The sequence below is a fragment of the Phalacrocorax aristotelis genome, chromosome 3 (assembly GCF_949628215.1).
Source record: "Phalacrocorax aristotelis chromosome 3, bGulAri2.1, whole genome shotgun sequence".
In the NCBI taxonomy this organism is placed as follows: Eukaryota; Metazoa; Chordata; class Aves; order Suliformes; family Phalacrocoracidae; genus Phalacrocorax; species Phalacrocorax aristotelis.
Genome location: NC_134278.1, coordinates 99,729,497 through 99,749,234, shown reverse-complemented (window position 1 = coordinate 99,749,234; position 19,738 = coordinate 99,729,497). Strand labels below are relative to the sequence as shown.

General features: G+C 49.7%; 1 protein-coding gene across 1 annotated transcript in view; it reads left to right on the top strand.

Annotated features, from left to right (window-relative positions):
- GALNT14 (polypeptide N-acetylgalactosaminyltransferase 14) overlaps positions 1-19,738 on the top strand; it is a 105,156-nt gene that overhangs the window by 28,353 nt on the left and 57,065 nt on the right. Inside the window, exon 2 of the mRNA XM_075088701.1 lies at positions 8,229-8,398. Within this exon, the coding sequence (XP_074944802.1) occupies positions 8,229-8,398 (170 nt within the window). The remainder of the gene's footprint in view (positions 1-8,228; positions 8,399-19,738) is intronic.

Below are 19,738 nucleotides of genomic sequence, written 5' to 3'. Positions count from 1 at the left end.
GGAGCAGCTCTCAGGCTCGCCCACGCTGTGCTGCAAGTGGACAGTAGCACTGAGTGGTGGCAACGGGCCATGGAGGGGCTGCCCATGGTGCTCTGGTTAACGCACCACAATGGCCATGAAGATGCTCTCTGCCATCTCCTGACACGGTGGTGAGCCTGGAATGGAACGCTGAGAGGACCCCTTCTAGCAGGGGGCAAAGGCGCTTGGGAGAGCTGGCATCAGCGAAGGTGGAGAGGGCCCAGGGGAGTGGCAGGTGTCCTACTGCTGGTGGGAGTGGTGGTGGGGGACTATTGCCATCAACCTGGGGGGCTCATCACAGAGCAGAGTTGCTGCCAGACCAGTGTTTTTCCGCCTTTTTTTGTTTTTTTTTTTTAAGCCTGAAATCTTAAGAAAAAAATATCTCAGTGTAGAGATACTCTGTGGACTCTTAAAACCTATTTGGTCTTGTTTGCTGTCCAAAATTACTGTTTGCAGACCCATTAGAAGAGTTTGCAGGCATCAATGGGCTTGGGCTGACCTCGCTCACCCTTTAAAGGGGGATGTGGGGGAGCTCAGACCTTTTTTGATGTAGGCTTGGGAAGACCAGTGCAGCCTGAGCACAAGCAGTTGAGTGTAAGTAGTTGATCTGAGCAGTCCCACAGCATCTCAGGGGAGCTATAGGCAGGGGGAGGAGATGACCAAAAATCCTCTCCATCCTCCTGCTTGGCTCCTGGCACAGACAGAGCTAGGTCTTCTCTTTTCTCCAGTCAGCAGATTGGTTTGTGCTGACCTCCTAAATATTCAGCTCATTATACAGTGTAATGTATAAATAAAACAGAAGCAGGCAGCAATATTCTCCAGGAGGATATAATCGGCTTCCTTTCCTTCTTAATTATACAGGATTTGTCTTCATGTGTCAGGCTATCCTATGGGCTAATTTATTATTTTAAAGAATTAAAGTATGTGTTCTTTATGCAGTGAACTTCTGTACAGCCGTGTGCATGCACCTGATTTTGGGGGCCCAGGAGGAGCATCTTTCCAAGTGGAAACACAGGGAATCTTGTAGCTGGATGTTGTTTCTAGAGGTGGTCAGTGGCCTGGATCCTGCACTCCTCTCCATCATCTCAGGGAGGCAGAAGTTTCTTCAGCACATTGGAGATGATGGGGGTTACCACGGGGATGTCTGGGGCATGTGATACTGGCCAGCAAACGTGTTGCCTTTCCCTGTGTGGAGGCAGGACGGTGGCCTGATGCTACAGCCAGTGGATAGGAGCATCATCCACACGTGAAGCTCAGGCCCAGCCTGCCTGCAGGAGGTGGGGGTATATTTTAACCTGGCACTGCTGCAAGCGTGGTGAGCGCTTGCTGATAAGCGTGGTGAGAATTCTGAGCTGACTTGCTTTCTCCTAAGGGAAGCCCTGGAAACAAAATCTGGCCTTTCATCAAAGCAATGAATCTGTCATGTTTCCCTCCTTGCAACTCTGAGTCCCCTGCTCCTGATTTGCGAATAAATTCCCCATTTTGGTGACTGCCCTGGCCATCCATTTTAAAATTAAAGCTTTGGTGCCCTTACTGGAAAAAGCATCAATAAATCTCTGGCGGCTTTTCATGCTGTTGTGTTTGGCTGGAGAGTTTAGCAGATTTAAACCTTTGGAGAATGTTTCGGACTCTGTGTATCATTTACTGCAGATACAGAAGATACACAGAGAGCTGATTCTAGCTGCGATCAACTTAATGATAGCCCAGCTGCCCTAGCCCTGGATGACTCTTTGCACTGAATCAGTGGCCAGCAGCCTGTGCTGATGCTAGTTGAGCATGGGGATGTTCACAGAGAAGACATGGGAAGACTGGAGAGCCTTCTCCAGAGCCTGAATGGGCCTGTTTCCATCCAGGCAGCGGTTGCAGCCATAGTTCTTGAAGGTCAAGTCTTCTCCCAGTTCCTGGAGGTCAAGTCTTCTTCCATGGTCACATTCCAGCCTTTATCAGTTCTGTTGCCTCATGCAGTAGGTGTCTTGATTGTGTAAACACATGTGTGCGACACAGGAGAGGTCCAGACACTGCCCATGCAGGAGTGGGTGTTAGAGGGCGGGTTGGACAGAAACAGGTAAAGAAAACTGGGCATTGGGCAGAGGTGGTGGTAACATGGCCTTGGCCTCAGGGCCAAATGAGAAAGTGGGATGCTTGCTGGGAGGTCCTCAGGGACTCATGTTCCCTGCTGAGCTAGCAAAGAGGAGGCGACACTCCATCCTTTGAAGCAGGAGCAGTGTGCCTGAGGGTGTACATGAGCAGGGAAAGGTCAGCAGCAGCAGGAAGCTTAATGGTGAATGCTGCTCAGAGCTTCTCCAGGGACCTCAGCTGCAGGACAGGCTTTGCTGGAGAAGTGCTTTGCTTTAATTAGGTATCTGTATTAATGTTTTATTTGATTTTTTTAAAATTTTGTTCTTTCTTCCCCCAGCAAGTGGGGTCAGAGCAGGCTTAGATCTGCAGGTCTCCTTTGAGAGGCAGTAATTCACCTCCATGCAGTGGGAGCTGCCAATCCTTCTTGGGGCAGGGTGGGATCATGACAGACATGGGTCTGCTGTGCATCCCCATGAGTCCCAGAGGAGATGCCACCAAGGTACACCTGCGTATTGAGCCCAGGTACCAGTGCAAGAGGAAGAGGAGCTTCACAGGCCTCAAATAAAGTAACTGGAGCTAAAATCCCCATGGGGCAGGAGACTAGTCAAGGGCAGATGATAGCCAGGGCCCAGAGCTACCTCTATTTCCAATGCATGGTTGGTGTCAGCACAAAGCTGGAGAAGAGGCACTGAGCCAATGAAGCACTTAAGCAAGTGTGTAACCTCAAGCATTTAAACAGGGATTTCTGTGGGCTTCTTCCAAATGTCTGGAGTTGCTTAAGTTTGTATTTAAGTGCTTGACTGGGGGGCTGTGTGGTTTGGGGAAGGGGGATAAGAGAAAGGGGTGTGGACGTGACCCTTTGGGGGTCTGTCCCAGTTCCCTGCCTGAGCAGTACCCGCAGCACTGGAGGATGGTGCTACAGGATGGGTATGAAGCCTGGTCTCAGGAAATCCGCAGCCTGATTTTGGCACCACCATGTACTCTCTGGGCAGGGTGAAGACCATGGCCATGGTGCTCTGTCTGTGTCCCCCTTGTATCTTGGGGATGAGGCTATTGGGATGCACAGTACTGCACATACAGGGCTAAGCCAAGCCACTGGGATCTGGCATTGGGAAAACTATGCCAAAGCTTGACTGAAGGATCTTGTACCTCAGTGCTTCATTGGGCTGTTTGGGGCGACAGGGAAGAGGATGGAGGTGGTAGGAAAGAAGCAGGGCTGCATCACCTCTGGGGAAAGTGCGCTGTCACGGCGGGATGAGGTGGGATGAACCCTACCCTGTTTGAAGTATTATAATCCTTTCAGATGGCATTAGTGCCTCGGCTGGTAACAGCTCTATAATTGAACCTCTTGCAGGGGCCCTGCGCTTGATCAAGACATTTAAATCTCATTTGTATAATGCCTGGTTGCAATTCCTGCTGAAAGATTGCCCTCCACCTCCAGTGCCCCTGAGCTGCGGTGAATATACACGCATGCTCCAACCGTCTGCAGGCAGAAGAGCGACTGAGCGTGGCCAGGCAGTGATATGCTGTGTGGCATCCAAGTTTCTGGAGTTTTCACATGTTTATTGGAGCTTGTGATGATGTGGTGGTTTTTTTTAAAATTTATTTTTTATTTCCCAACTCTTCCATTTTTTTTAAATGTCTTAGTCCCAGGAAAGGCAGGATGGAAGCTCAGCAGTGAATGCTCAGTAGAGGGATTATGTAGGAATGAGATTTTCCAGGGAAAGCTGGGTGCAGGGCAGGGCCAAGGGTTTGTAGTGGCACATTTGGCCAACTGCTAGATCCCCTTGGGGTTGTCAATGCACCTGCACAGGCAAAACCCCTTCACCTGGGCAAAACTTGGGGTTCCCCAGCTAACGCTGGCAGCTCTGCCTGCCCACTGGGCTGTCTTGGGTTTGCTGCTTCCTGAAAGGAGGTGGATGGTGCCAGTGCAATTCACCTTGATCTAACAGTAACACACAATAGCCCCAAGAGGAAACTGGCTTTTATTTTAGCAGATGCTTAAGTTCCCTATTTTAAAACAATGCCACAAAAGAAGAAAGTGAGTAAGAGTCCGTTCTTGGCTTGTGCCACCCACTAATTTTCTTCCTGGAGGCTGGCCCTGGGGACCAGTGTGACCTGCCTGTCCCTGGTCACTGCCAGCTCTTCTTAGGCCAGTCGTGTCACCCAAAATTCCCTTTCCCCACCAGGCCGCCTCACTGCAGCCGAGGTGCAGCCACAACATGTCAGCCCCCTCCCTGGTGTCCAGCCTGCTCTGACCTCCCATCACGGTGAGGGTGCAGGCAGGAGGGGGCAGAGGATCCTGTGGGGACGCTGCAGGTCTGCAGCAGCAGCCAGCTGGGTCGCTTGTTCCTCCTTCCTGCTCCAGCGATCTCTGCTGTACTGTAATCACACAATTATTATGCCATTAAAATGCCATATTTGCAGAAATCCACATAAACAAGGCATTAGCAGTTGCCAGAAAATTGTAGTTTTACTGCTAATGACCTGCTCTCCCCCCACAGCACCACTTTTTTTTTTTTTAATATTTTTTTCCCCTTTTTTGTTTCTGAGCCGTGATTTAAGAGGCAGATGATGAATTATGTCTTTGCGCAGAGAGGCTTTCGATCTTTAATGTACAGTTGTGGTGAAAAGCTGCCTCTGTGCTTTCTCTAGGGGTTTGCTGTTTGCCCTTTGCTTGTGAGATGGCAGGCAGTTTTGGGAGGATGCCTTTAGTGGTTTTGGGGGGTGCTTTTAGTGAGCTGGCAAAGCAGAAGACTCTCTGCGAGCCCTGCTCTTGGCTGGGTGCTGGCATGAGATGGGAGCTCCTCTCCACAGTGAATTTTGTCCGTGTCTCTTTACCTGGGCTGGGGGTGGTGGTGTCCCTCTTGTTGACCCCACTGGGGACCCCCCCGCGCCCATGCAGTGTCAGAAGAGGGAGCACTCGTTTGCCAAGAGTGGCTGGCTACCCCTTTGGATATTTTTTGCCCTCTCTTTCCTGCAGACTCACTGAGTCTCTCAAAGTCTTTTAAGCATTGACTGTGTTTCCTATAATTAATACCAGCCATTAAACTGCAATGTTGAAAGAGAAATTACCTAATTTCAAGAAAAAAAATGGAAATTTATTACTGGTACATGAGAGAAAATGAATATGAAGCTTGGAGAGAGAAGCCCTGTAGAAGATAAATAGAAAGGCAAGTGGAGTATTGACTTGATCCTTTTCTAGTGCAGGGTAATTTGGCTTCTAAAGTGAGTTAGATCATAATAAATTAAATTTAGATTTCTGCACATCAGTTAAATAACTCCCAAGACAGAATTCTGCTGTGAGGAAGAGGTGATAATACATGGCGGAAATATTATAATGAAGACCTTATCCAGTAACCTGTAACTGATGTGCTGTCCCTGGGTGAGCGAAGGGGATTTCTCCTTACGCTTTAAGTCACTTTCCCCATCCCTGATCAGGCACCAAGAAGCAGGCAAGTCCCTGTGTGCAGGTTGGGGACGTCTCCTGCCTCCCTCTACTTGCGTAGCTGGGAGCTTTTCATCTGAGGCTGCTGCCTCACCGCTTTGCGCAGGTATTTTTTTGCAGAGGTCAGCGAGTGCGTGTGCCTTAGCATCCTGCTCTGATTTCTGTTACCCTTGCAGGGAATCTTGGGATGGAAAGCTGAAGAACACCCAGAAGATTTGGACAGGAGATATGGGTCGAAAGCAAATGACCAAACCTGGGTATCTACTTCTGGCTGAGAAAGTTAACCCAATCCGTGGGCTTGTTTTGTGGCCAGATAGTGGCTAAAATAACTCTTTAATCTCCATTTGGCATCTATTTGCTCTTCATCTCAGATGTGTATTTGGCTACCTGATATTTAGGAACCATCCTACTGATAGCTTTCCTCAACCCAGAAAGGAAAGCCTGGGTGAATCAAGGTGAGCTGATGCCTTTCAGGTGGAGATTTCACAGGGGTATTAGTTATTCACTGTGGTGTGAACCAGAAATGCAACCCTTGGGTGCAGGGTATATCCAGGGCAGGATGAGAAGCAAATGCCATGGGATAAGGCACTTGTATTTGCCCATCTATCCATTTACCACTGGGATCCCCCAGTAACAGGAAGGTAGTGGGGTTAGACGGGTGCTGGGGAAATACTGTCCCAGACCTCGACGCATGTGCCAGGAGCCTCCTGCATGCTGACCCCTTGCTTCTGCTGGCCTGGCTTGAGCCTTGCTGCTCTTGCAGCATGTGCAGAAGCTCCAGTTTTCCTGAAGCCATAGCTGCCCTACTGCTCGAGCCGTCGGATGCTTGTTCAACTGCACCCTTCTAGTTGATCCAAGGCTACTGGGTTTAACTGACTTAAAAAAAATAAGTATATATACACACACATCTAACAGCCTTAAGTGCTTTGTGGCTGCTTTTAAAAGCCATTTCTCTTCTTATTAAGTTTGATAAAACCAACTTTTTCTTTTCTTCACAGCATTAAAATTTAGGGACTGCAACTCTGCAGCAGTTGTTTTAATGGTGCCAGGCCCCCCAGGGTCATCATGAAATCTTATAAACGTCAGGCCGTTGGTGTCTCTGAGATGCAATTGGCTCACTTTTCCCTGATCTTTTACTGTGGCGGTGAACATGTTTTGCAAGATGCCTTAGAAAAAACATAAACAATATTTATCACCCTGTGTATGTTGCTCCTCCTAAAAGCCCGCAGGTGGGTTACATACATCCTCCTTATAAACCTCCTGCAATGACCTTACTGGTTTTATAACTTTCTCACAGCCTTGAATAATTTTCACCCCGTTCTGAATAACTTTCTCCCAGTAGGGCTGGTGGCTCAGTGGTTTCTTCTGATCTTTCCTGCACTGGGGTAGGTGCTGGAGGAGCTCCTGAGAAAGCCATGGGGTCACACCAGGGGAGGATGAATACGAACCTGTATCCGGAAGCCCCTGCATCCCTGAGCACTGTTGGCTTTTTGGGGGTGCTTGTGTCACTGTGATCCAGGGTGGTGTGGGGCATCATGTGGCTGGAGGTACCCGGTTTGGTCCTGCCACGGTTCACTTGCAGGAGCCGGTGCTCCTTCTTCCCCTTCCTACAACTAGAGAAAACATGCTGCCAGATGCGAGTAAAATCAATTACGGGATAAAAATCACCCATTTCAAAAGCTTAATTTTGTGCTATTAGCAGGCAAAATCGGCTTTGAGATGGTGTGAACTGAGGAGGGGAAAAAAAAAAGAAATGAAGAAGAAAAGATCAATTACTGGATAAGATCACAATTTTCTTCAGGGCTGAGATATCTGTAAATGTTTGCATCTCTCCGTGTTACATGTAGGCTGAGATCAAAGAGGTTGTGCTGCTGTAACGAGATCTTATCGGTGCTGCATTGTCCTCTCTGCTCCTGCACCGGACTGCTGAGGGATGCTTAAACCTTATGACAGCAGCATGCTGCTGAGGGATGCTTAAACCCCCTGATGGCACCAGGCTGCCAAGGGATGCTTAAACGTGCTGATGGCTGTTGGGTAACCCTGAAATGCAGCTCCTCCATCCTTTTGGAGGCGGGGGTCCACATGGGCACATGCTTGCCCACTCTCCTCCCTGTAGTAGGGCTGAAGTCCTTGGTGGGAGACTTGTGGCAAAGACGGATCAAAATTGGGCTGGGAGGATGACGGCCCCCTTCTTCCAGGGTCCTGTTGCTGGAGCCAGCCCTGGGGCCAGGGTACAGCTGTGGAAATGTGGGATTGGGCTTGAAAAACTGGTCCTATCTGATGGTCCTTTCCTGCTTGAAAGGTTACAGGGGTAATGGGGCATGTGGTGTAAAATACCTTTGGTTTTTTGGCTGGAGAGAAAGTAAAACCCTAACAAGAGCATTGTGCTTTTATCTTTCTTGAGACTGTGCTGTTTGAGAGGGGGATCCACCGGAGGCCTGAATTCGGTTTCAAATTAGTAATTTTAAATTCAAATTGGCAGGCTCTCTTTGACGCTGTTTCAAGACCTAAGGAAAAAAAAACCCTGAAGACCTAATGTGACTCCTTGTTAGCCTGCTCTTGTGATGCTTGCCTGTGCTGCAGGGCTGGCTGACCTCTGGCAGGGCTCAGGAGGATGTCTGGAGTGGGGTCAGGTGTCCTCTGGTCTCTCCTCTCTCTAACAGGGCTAACTTTGTATGCACAGGGTTCGGACATGGACTGGGACGACCTTTGGGATCAGTTTGAAGAGCGGAGGTACCTGAGTGTCCGGAGGTGGAAGGGCGGCGAGGACCCATACCGGCTCCATGCCTTTAACCAGCGGGAGAGCGAGAGGATCCCCAGTGACCGTGCCGTCCGTGACACCCGCCATCACAGGTTCTGCTTCCCCCCGATTTCTTCTGGTCTTCCTCATGAAACTTCATTGTATGGGTGAACAGTCCCTTTCTTCTTCAGGGCAGTGGTTTTGGCATGCTAGGAGGTTCTGGGCCCTTCACCCATGCCCAACAGGTGTGTTTGGGATTGGTTCTGCCTGGGTTGTATTTTTAGGATTGAATCTTTTGCTTTACTTGATTTCTTGGCATTTCTGGCAGTCCTAAACCTATTAATGAAAATCTGTATAAATTATTCCAGGACCACAGGGAAAGAAATTAAAAGCCTTTTTTTTTTCCCCTTCAGAAAAGTAATGGGTGTGTGAGAGTGCATCCCCACAGTGGGCAGAGTCTTCACTGGTGCTGGGAACTCTTGCTTTGCAGAGGATGCAATGAGATGGTGCAACGGGTATAAAATAACTGTTGAGCACTTATTTTGCTCTGGAGAGAGAGGAGTTACTGTGGGGAATAGGGACTGTTGCTGAGGGAGGGGGAGAGGAAAGTAAAAACTAGTTGGGTTACTAGCAGCTACAGCACCATTGGGTCAAAAATATCCTTTGGCTCCCAAAGGACCTCTTGAGGGAGGCAAGATTGCAGCGAGGGTTGCCTTGAGGGACCCATGCTTCCTAGCTGCTGTCAGTGTGGGAAGGGCAGGGTGGGAGTTTCGGTGCACCCTTGCTTGCTGTGAGTGCAGCTGTAGCCTCCCTCTGATTGCCTCTCCAAACTCATTGGGGAAGAGCTGCCCTTCACAGCTGCAGGTTGTTGATGGTCAGTGGGGTTGATTGATAGTCTGCTGGACGGAGTGATGCCAGGGTGTCCCACTGGGGTAGGAAATGCCCCCAGGGTTCCTTCAATGGATTTTTCCTCCTTGTCCTCAGAGAACACAGTATATGCCTGGCCCCTGCCGGCAATCCCTAGCCCACAGCTGGTGCAAGCCCTTCCCAAGGAGCTGTGCCTGGCATTAAGTCACAGCCCACTGGCAGTAGCTGTCCTCTCCTGCCTTCTCCTTGGAGCACTTTTGGGGGAAGCCCTGCTCTGGTGGGAGCCCTGTGCTGAACCCAAGCCTTGCTGCCCAAGTTCTATCATTTGGAGCAACCCAATACCCACCATCTGAGCCAACTCTGAATTTCCCCTATTCCGGTCCAAATGCAGCGCTTAGGCTGAAATACTGAAACAGTGCCAATTCTCCAGCCCTATAGCAAGCAATGGTGGGTTTTTATTTATATATTTTTTTTAGCTCCTTTTCGTGGTAAGAACCAGATGCTCCTTTCTCTGGAGAGGAACTGTCAGCCCTGACGGATGCCTGTAATAGCTGAGCAGAGAGCAAGTGTGCTATTCCTGGAGAGAATTAATGCCAGGGATATTAACCATCTGCCCTATTAAAATGGAAGATTGACTCGGCTGCCCCCTCTCTGTACCCCCGCTGCGCAGTGGCAGCCACCTTGTTCCTGGGTGGGCGGATGCGGTGCTGAGTGCTCCTGTGAAAGAAAAGTTCTCATTAAGGAGGAAGCGAGGGCACAGCATGTGGGAGGGGCTAGGGCTAATTGCATTTGCTTCCAATTTCCTTAACCCGGTAATTGGATTCTGATTTATTGAATATGTCGGAACAATGCTGCGGATGGTGCACCATTAGCCGGGCATTAGAGCTGCGGCGGAGGAAATGGGGCTGCTGGGAGACCTGGGAGAGGCAGGCACTGATGGGTGGAATGGAGGGAGAAGGGTCCGGGCATGGTGGTTGAGGGGGAGAGGAAGGTGCAGAGTTTGCAAAGCCCTCTCTGGAAAGAAATCCTTGCTCACGGCACAGGTGTTAAGGGAGCTGCTGCAGGTGATGCTCTTGCACTACTGTGCAACCTGGGAGTAGGTCCTGAATTACTCAGTGGAGCTGCGTGGGAAAGTGTGGATGAGCATGGCCTGCTCTTGGAGCAGGGAGAAATTGCTGGTGGCTGTGCCAGAACATGTAAAGAGAGTCCAGCCTGGGGCTGATTAGGAGAGGTCCATCTTGCAGAGGGGAGAGCTAGGTACAGGAGACCAGGCTTGTGTGAGGGATGGGAAACCCCCAGGGCTCACGCTTTGTGGCCTGCCAAGTGTCTGTGCTTAGAGAGAAACTTGGTTTCAATGGCAAACCTGGCTCAGGCTGCTTTGTGCAAGCCAGACTGGAAGTGCTCAGGCTTGCTTGTATGAAAGTGAACCCAAAGAGTCAGACTTTGATTCTGCTTCAGCTGACCTTGGGGAAAGGTGCATCCTGGCACAGGCCCCACACCAAGGGGCACCACCATGGCAGGAGCCATGCCAAGGTGCTCCTGGCCAGCTGCTATTCCCAAAGAAAGTTCGCATGAGGGGCAGGAGACTTGCAGAGGGTCTTACCCAACTCTTGAGCATGTCCCTATGGGCAAGCAGGCTCTCCTTCAGCCTCTCAGCCAGATGTTGTTGCCCGAAGCAGCTTGCTCTGCTCTGCGACCAGGTTTTCAGCAGGTTTACTCTCCATCTCTTATCCCCTCTGTACAACACATGGCTGCACCAAGACACACAGACTTGCAAACCATGGTAATTCCTCGAGACCAGCACCTCATAGTCCTGATCCTATTGCCTGCGATGTGGGACTGCTGCTCCTTACAGCCTCTCTGTGGGGTGTTTTTCACCAGGATGGTTGCAGATTTCCTGGAGTTTTCTTTGCTAATCCAGCCAAGCATCTGGACTTGCCAACAATAGCTGGATATACAAAATCTGGCAAGGGCTGAGCGGCAAGCTCCTTGCCAGGAGGTCAAGGAGAGGGCAAATACTTTCAGCAGGGTGGGATGTGGCACTGACAGTCAGTTGCTTAGCAATGTTTGCTGGATTGATTTTGTTTTTTAAGTTGCAACTAGTGGAACGGTTTCTGCTGGAAAAGAATCTCAGTACTATAAGGATTTGGAGCTGGAGAGGTTGTGGTGGCTCCCCTTGCCTGCCTCTAGCCAGCATGGGGCTGCGAGCCTGTTCTTGGTTTATGGGTGGTTTCATCCAGGGAAATGCCATGGCTTCTGACAACTACATCATGTCCCTTGCCCTGGGAGATCTCACAGCTGGAGCATTGCTCCTGGTGACTCACCTGCATCTGCCTGCTGTTAACTGCATTCCTGGTTGCGCATTAACTAATCCCTCGGACTATGTGAAGGGATGTCCTTCTCCAGAAGACCATGTATGGTCCTCTGGTGGTGTATCACATCCCCACCAAGAGTCAAGGTTAAAAAATCCTTGTGACCACAGCAGCAGGCTGGTTCCAGATCTAGGTGGCGCATCTACATCATGCACAGCCATCTCATGCCGCTGGAATGGGTGGCTAGTCCCCCTCCGCCATGGTAGCCACACGCCATTGGGGTTACCTCATCACCACATCCCACTTTCTCCAACTCCCACTGGCAAACCACAGGACCAAAACGGCACCGAGTGAGTCAGTGCCAGGTGTGCACATGGAGGGAGAGGTGCTGAGGTCTCCCGTACTGCTCAGTGGCTTGGAAAGCTGACAGGGAGGATGCATCACCCCCCAGCCAGAAGATTTCGTTGTGATGGCTCCTGGGCTTTTTCCATCTGTGGCAGACAGCTCCTGGGGAGGCTGGTATTCACCACGTGGTTGCTCCATATGCTGCTTAGGCTGACCTCTACCTCTCAAATGCTCCATTGTGTTTAATAGATGTGCAGATGCTGTTGTGGCTGCAAGGCTTAGCTGGGACCATGAGTTGTGGCCAGCACCAAGCTGAGCTGGGGATTGTGCTTGCTGACGGTGGCGAAGCAGAGAGGTGAAATCGGGGACGAGGAGAGTAGGTGAAAAGGTAGTGGGTGGAGGAGAGGTAAGAGCCTCCAGCCGACTTCTCTGGCTATCGCAGGTAGCCTCACGCATTTCCTGCTGCCTGTTTTCCTCTATTTGTCTTGCAGCGCTGATTTGAGTTTAGTAGTGCTGCCACAAGAGCTGGTAGAGCAAGGAGGCTAGGGATGGAGCCCTCTCAAATCCTGGCATAAAGCAGTAATCCTACAAATTTTTGAAGCTCTATCTCTCACTGAGTCCTGAGTGCTTTACAAGGGGCCCTACCTACCCAGTTAAGCTTGAATTTTACAGCTGCTTGAGGGGGTGCATTTGTGTGCATATGTGTGTGTCTGAGAGAGAGAAAGCATCTGCTAAAATCGTGATTGAAACACGAGGCTGGTAAGGATACTGGCAGATATGAAGATTAGGCATCACATTGTCTGCTGAAGATGAGAGCATCCTGGCAGCCCAGGGGCCTCGTCACACCAACTTGTGCCCCCTAGAAAAGCTCTGCCCTTGTAGTCTGTCATGTTGCCTTTGCAGGGAACAGCACACACCATAAAACTTCATTCAGGTCTCCTGACTCAAACAACAGTGTGGTACCAGCTGGAGAGTGTCCATTGGGTAGGAGAGCTGCCCAGGGCTGGTGGCTCTGCTCGTAGGGACTGTTCACAGAGGGACAGGAAGAGGTGATGCTTGTGACATTCCCCTGGGGCAAAGAGCTGCTGTCTTGAATTCTCAAGGTGCAGAAAACTCAGGATTTCAGCCCTGAAGCACTGCATGCTGCAGCATTATTTTGACCCATTAATTGCAGCGTGCATCCCAAGGGTGCAGAGGCTGCATGATCAGCATTACATTGGAGCAGCTCTAGTTGGGGTAATTGAAAATACCTGACTCTGCTGTGGATGGGGATTACCGAGACAAATACACTGTCCCAAGGATTGTCCTACCTCTGCCAGGTGTGGTACCTGTGTAGGGCATGTAGGGCTGAGGATACATCTCTGCTGCTGCACACCTTCCATGTGTCTCTGTGTCCTGTGTGAATACGTTTGGCACACGGCACGTGAAAACATATGTAGATGTCCACGTGCAGATTGCGTGAGGGCAGCTGTATTGCATGCGGGTTTTGAAGTGGTTCTGTTTTTGCCTGAGATGGTGATTGCATCCTAGGAGTGGCAAGCAGTCAAGTGCACTGAGAATATTGTAATATCTTCTTGGAATTGAAGAGTTGAAGAGGAGAAAAGTATATTTTGATGCATTGCCTTTGGCTTAGCATGTTTGTGATCCCCTTGGACTTCTGACATTGCCTTGTCTTCTTTCAACTTTACTGCCTGCTAGACCAAAACCACTTTGAGATGAATCGAGGTGAACACTGGGTCTCAGGAGCTAGAAATGCATTTTGTACCCCACATAGAGATTTAGGCATCTTATCTTCCTTGCCTGGTTTCTTGAGAGTCCCCAAAGGAGGAACTTAATATTTGGAGAACAACATGTTCTCAAGGGTCATGATCAGTGGTGCAGAGTCTGGTTGGAGGCCTGTAACTAGCGGTGTTCCCCAGGGGTCTGTGCTGGGTCCAGTCCTGTTCAACATATTCATCAATGACCTGGACGAAGGGACAGAGTGTAACCTCAGCAAGTTCGCTGATGATACAAAACTGGGAGGAGTGGCTGATACACCAGAAGGCTGTGCTGCCATCCAATGAGACCTGGACAGGCTGGAGAGCTGGGCCGAGGGGAACCTGATGAAATTCAACAAAGGAAGTGTAAGGTCCTGCACCTGGGGAGGAACAACCCCATGCACCAATACAGGTTGGGGGTTGACCTGCTGGAAAGTAGCTCTGCTGAGAAGAACCTGAGAGTGCTGGTGGACATCAGGCTGACCCTGAGCCAGCAAAGTGCTCTTGTGGCCAAGAAGGCCAATGGCATCCTGGGGTGCATTAAAAGGAGTGTGGCCAGCAGGTCAAGGGAGGTTATCCTTCCCCTCTACTCTGCCTTAGTGAGGCCTCAACTGGAGGACTACATCCAGTTCTGGGCTCCCCAGTTCAGTGGAGAGCTACGAAGCTGATCAGGGGACTGGAGCATCTCTCTTCTGAGGAAAGGCTGAGACCTGGGTTTGTTCAGCCTGGAGAAGAGAAGACTGAGGGGGGGATCTTACCAATGCTTATAAATATTTGAAGGGTGTATGTCAAGAGGATTGTGCCGGACAACAGGACAAGGGGCAACAGGCACAAATTGAAACACAGGAAGTTCCAGCTAAACAAGAGAAAAAAATTCTTTACTGTGCACGTGACAGAGCAGTGGAACAGGCTGCCCAGGGACCTTGTGGAGTCTTCTTCCCTGGAGACATTCAAAACCCGCCTGGATGTGTTCCTGTGTTCCCTGCTGCAGGGGTCCCTGCTCAAGCACGGGGGTTGGACCAGATGATCTCCAGGGGTCCCTTTCAACCCCTACCATTCTGTGATTCTATGATGTGTAGAAAAGCCCATTTTATTCCACAAGCAGGACAGAGGTGAGGTTCTGCTCTGCCATCCTCAGCAGTACCTGAGCATTAGACCTGCAGAAGCAGGTAAGTACCTAGGAGGTGGCCAAACTCGCTTTGAATTCGAGGGAAGGTTTGCTGGGACATTACCTGGATGGACCTCAAACAGTCGAAAGTGGAACTGAACCTAGAAGTTTTTCTTGTCTACTGTTGCCCTTCCCTTTGCTGACTGCATACATTTCTCACTGTGGCCTCTGGATTGTAGCTAGGCTAATCCAGTTTCCTGCATGATGCAGACTAAGTCCCGAGGGATTCTGTTATTTTTAAAATTTGCTTATTCAGGGAGTGTCTTGATAGTTGCTGACTCTGGTTGCGCTCTGTTGTAGACCTGGGCAAGAAGTGGTGTGGGTACAGGTGTGTGTGTGTACGTGAGATCTCCCTGCGGCTGATGCTGCTGAGTGCTTCTGCTGGTGGCAGAGGGGTGGTGGGACAGCAGGGAGTGGGGCATGTCTGAGCAGAGGTGCCTTGCATGTGGTGGGGGCAGATAGGTCTCTGTCCATGAGGACAGACGGAGCTGTGCAGGCTAAGCCTGTCTGGCCCGCAGAAGAGGGGGTCAGGCGAGGAGGATGGGGGAGATGGAGCACTCAAATGTTGCCACATCTCTGGACTCAGCATTAGTGAAATCCAGAAGACTGTGTGGCCACGTCTGCATGCTGGAGGATTTGCTTTGTCCTGCAACCTCTTGTGTGGGCTGGGGGGTCCCTGTGCGGGTGCTCCCCTGGGAGAATGGTGCATGATGCCTCAGGGAGAGCAGGCTGGCAGCACCTCGCATAGGTTGGAGGGGGCTGAATGTAAGGGGGTACAGGTCTTTTCTTGCTTTTGTGGTTTGTTATTAGCTGCTGCATGACTGCCAGAAATATCCCAAAGACTTTTCTGTCTCTTGATCTGTTATTCCAGCTGTTATGCTGTTCTCTGGGCAAAGCCAGGTCATTTGTGATTTCATTACAAAATAACATTTATCACATTTGGGCAAAAGCCTGTACAGATGAGGGCTGTCTCTGGATCTCTTGCCAGCAGATCTGGGATCACCCTGCCTTTGGTCTTGATCTCATTCTTATTCCTGACTACAGGCAAGAGCACAGCATGACCCTGCAGGCGAGCAGTTACAGAAATGAACAGTGGAAAACACATTGAGATGAAAGTATCTCCATTAGGAAACAGGGTGATTGCTTTCATCTCTTGGACACCAGACCCCAAGGGGTTAGTGCTCAACACCGTGTTTTTCCATCACCTCCTTAGGCTGAAATCTCTGGGGATGAAGATATGAGTTCATCAAGCAGAGCAGGGGTTGGTGTGTGTCTTGGGGATAAACTGGAACCGCCTGAAGAGGCCAAGTTTTGTTTCTGCCATCCATCGGCTATTGTGGTGTAAGTTTGAAACTTTCACAGGCTGGGCAACGTCTTAAGAGAGGGAATCACTCATGGTGCTTCTGTGCAACCTGGTAACCCTTTGGCAATGGTTGAAATAGCTAGCCCAGGTTGGTGGTGTGAAAGAAAGTATATTACTATGTTTTGTAGCTTCTGTTGCAGTTGGGCAGCTGAAAGTCAGTGAGACACATGGCTTTGAGCAGCCAGCTCTCTCTCCACACACTATCACCAACCACTGATCAACCGTTTGAGATCCAGCCATACCATCTATGTAAGATGGGATCATCACGTGATGCTGGGATTTATTTTATTTTTTAGGGAACCGTCATTATTATCTCTTCTCGTCATAGTTATCCTGTTTTCAAGCTCTTCAGCCCTCCAGAAATTCAGACCTTTGCTATACAGGTTGGTTACAAGTGCAGCCAGTTCTCCTAGCTGGGAAAATTTGCTGTCTGCCTACAAAAGACCCAGTATAGAGCTCCCCTTATCAAAACCCACTACCTATAACTTTGTGCTAGAGTTTAGACCTGCTGTCACTCACAGTTTGGGCCTACGTGTTGCTGGAGAATGAACTTTTGAATGAACTGAAGCATGAAACACGAAGTTCAATTTAGAGGATGCAAACTGGGAAGGTCCCATCTGGCCAAAGACTTAAGGGTGAGGTGTAGTTTGAATAGTAATGTGCACTGTGTCCCCTGGACTACCATGTGCTATTTATTTTGGCCTCGCAGCCCCTGTCAGACAGCTGTACTGGCATCTCATGGTTGTGATGGCCAGTTTGTTGCCGATTGCTTCTGGGCCAACATTGGCTTTTGTGTGCCTGTTGGCCAAACTTTACCCACCTATGACTATAGGTGGGCCAAAATCTGAGTCTTTTGCTCAAAAGAGCTCAGTTCTGTACTTTGTGGGTTCAGTCCATCTGGAGTGTTCACCACACATAGTGACATTTTGTACTTGGTCTTCTGGGTGAATTTGACCTTGAAACTCAAGGATGTTTGAGGAACAGGTAAGTGATCAAAACCCAGAGAGATTGTTTTCAGGTGGCAGAGAGAACAAGGACTGTTGAGATTTGCAATTGTTGGCAGCTAAGCAAGGAAAGCAAGACAGCTATTAATCAGAAGCAGGCACTTCATAAAATCATAGGATAATTCAGGTTGGAAGAGACCACAGGAGGTCTCTGATCCAGCCTCCTGCTCAAAGAGGGGTCACCCACAAAACTGGCCTAAGCTTCTCTCCTGTTGCAGAAACCTCTGACCCCTCTGGGGCTCCTGCCTCTCAGGCTTGGCCCAGCGTTTGTAAGAGCTGACATGATTTACAAACTTTGATTGCAGCGCACATAATTTGTAGTTCTTTTCTGCCAGCTGCCTGCATTTGCTTAACAAGCTTTGCAATTGCTTGAATAGCTGTCCTTGCAGCACTTGCGTTACCCGTATCTTTCCTATCTTGCGAATACTATGGGCCCTAATTCTGCCCATAGTGAGTGCATTTAAATGAGAGGAGGGGTAGGTGCACATTGAAGCATGCTTGCTAAAGCCTCCTGTCCTTGCTACCCACCATCTTTTCCAGGATTGATCATTACATTGGTAGCAAATCTGTGTTTCAAATCTGTGTACCACTGTCCAGTTGCCCTGATGGAGGGCTGCTTAGGTGACTGGAGGCCTTTATCCATGTGATCAACAAGCGAGAGACTGTGCTGCTGCTTTGGTGACATTGATATGTTCAGTGGACTCAGGTCCTTCTTGGTGGGACAGCAGTGAGGGGAATTCTCTCTTCTCTTTGGGGTTCATCACCCAAGAGTGATGCAATTAACTACCACACTCAACTATTGCACTCATGTATCTCTTCTGGCTTGACATTGCAAGGCTTTGACAGTGATGGGGTTGCTTAGACTCTGGCAAAGTCCCCACAGTGTTCCAGGATCATCTTTTCATGCTGCTTGGGCTCTGCAGCTCTTTTCATGCCCTGAATTCCACTGTGCATCCTGTGCAGTGCATCCAGTGTGAGATGTGGTGGCCTTATTACTGTACTCATTCAAGACTGTGGTAAAGATACAGTCTCCTCATGTGAGCTGGCCAGAGCCAAATCAACAAAGGAGAAAGCCTTATAGGCTGGGCTGTAAGCACCCTATGTTTTCCCTATGTTTCCATGCACTCCTTAGTCCCTGGTATTTCAGAATATGATGTGCACACAGACCTCTACATTTTTTTTCCTTCACATTTGTGTAAATCCAAAACCACTTCACTCCTTCCAGGAGAGAGGTTCTTGGTTTATGTGCATTTCTCTGAGAGAATAAGATCCATAATTTGAAGTGTTTCCTGATAGGGATGCCTGAACTCACTTGAAGACTGACTGTGGCCATCTGCTTTGCCTTTCCTCAAAGAAGAGAGGAAGGTCCCGGCTAAATCCTGCCTGGATTGCAGGGCTGTGATCCGTCCAGACCTCTGCTGCTCAGGGCAGGGGAAGAAACCCTGACTTCTTGTTTCAAGCTGGAACTAAAACTCCTAAACTTTCCTCTTTCCTAAGGTTTGAGAAAACTTGGTCAGAGACAAAAATCCCTCTCCCACTCAGAGACAGAAATCCCTCAGACTTTCATGGCGTTGCCTGAAAGTGGAGAAAAATATTCATTGGACCATTTTAGTGCTACAAAAACCTGTGTTTCTTGTGCTTCTGCTGGAGCTGGTGTCTTACATAGATGTGGGGACACCTGGTAGGAAGTCAGTAAGGGGCCTTTTTCCAATAGCTGCACCTACTGCTTCTGGAAAGCTTGTGCAGGAAGTGTGATGGGTCTCTCTGGGGACTCATCAGCTGCAAACAGGGTTGGAAATGCACAGTACTGGGAAATGGCTGGTGTGTGTTCAAGTCTCCATCCTGGGAACGGTTGTGGCCACCCTAATGCATGATAGCATCTGTAGAGTTTGCTGCCCCATGTTTGTGGTCTGCTGGCCCGTGGGACAGCTTGCCAGGAGGTGGAGGTCTTGAGGAGCAGGCCAGCTAGACCTGATGGCTTCTGAGACACAGGCTGGTAGCTTCAGGGGACAAAACTTGATGAATGCAATGATCCTTTTCAAATACCTCTTTCTATTTAATGCACTCTTCTGAAGTTTTCTGTTTTTTTTTTTAATGGTGGGGTGGGGGGAAGGAAATAGTGATGAAAAGGGGCTGCATGAAATGGGATTATAGTGGGCTTGAGGACTGAGAGAGGTCTCATGTCCCCCAAGGTGGCTGCCTGTGTCTGGGTTGGGGACTGTCCTTGGGCAACACTGCTGGCCAGACCATCATCCCAACATTCACTTGTCTTGAAGAGCCTGTTCTTCCCTCCTCAGATGTGATGGGACTTCTGCAGTGGTCCATGTTGGCTCTTCTAGTGCTTTTCCTGGGGGTTAGTGTCTTCCCCAGGCCCCACTGACATCTGAACTGCCCTGTGTGACTTGCACAGACCTCCCTGGGGAGGAGAGGGGCTTCCAAGTGCCGAGATCCCAACACAACCCCAGATTTTGCTCTGATGTCTGTGGCAGCCTGCAACAACACTGTGTCCTCCAGCCCTTGCCTGATTGCTCCTGAAGCTAGAGGTGGTGGGTCAGGTCAGGCAACAAGCGACTCCAGGCAGAAATTGAGGTTAATCATTACTGCCAGGCTACCTGGATCACAGTGAAAGGATTGCCA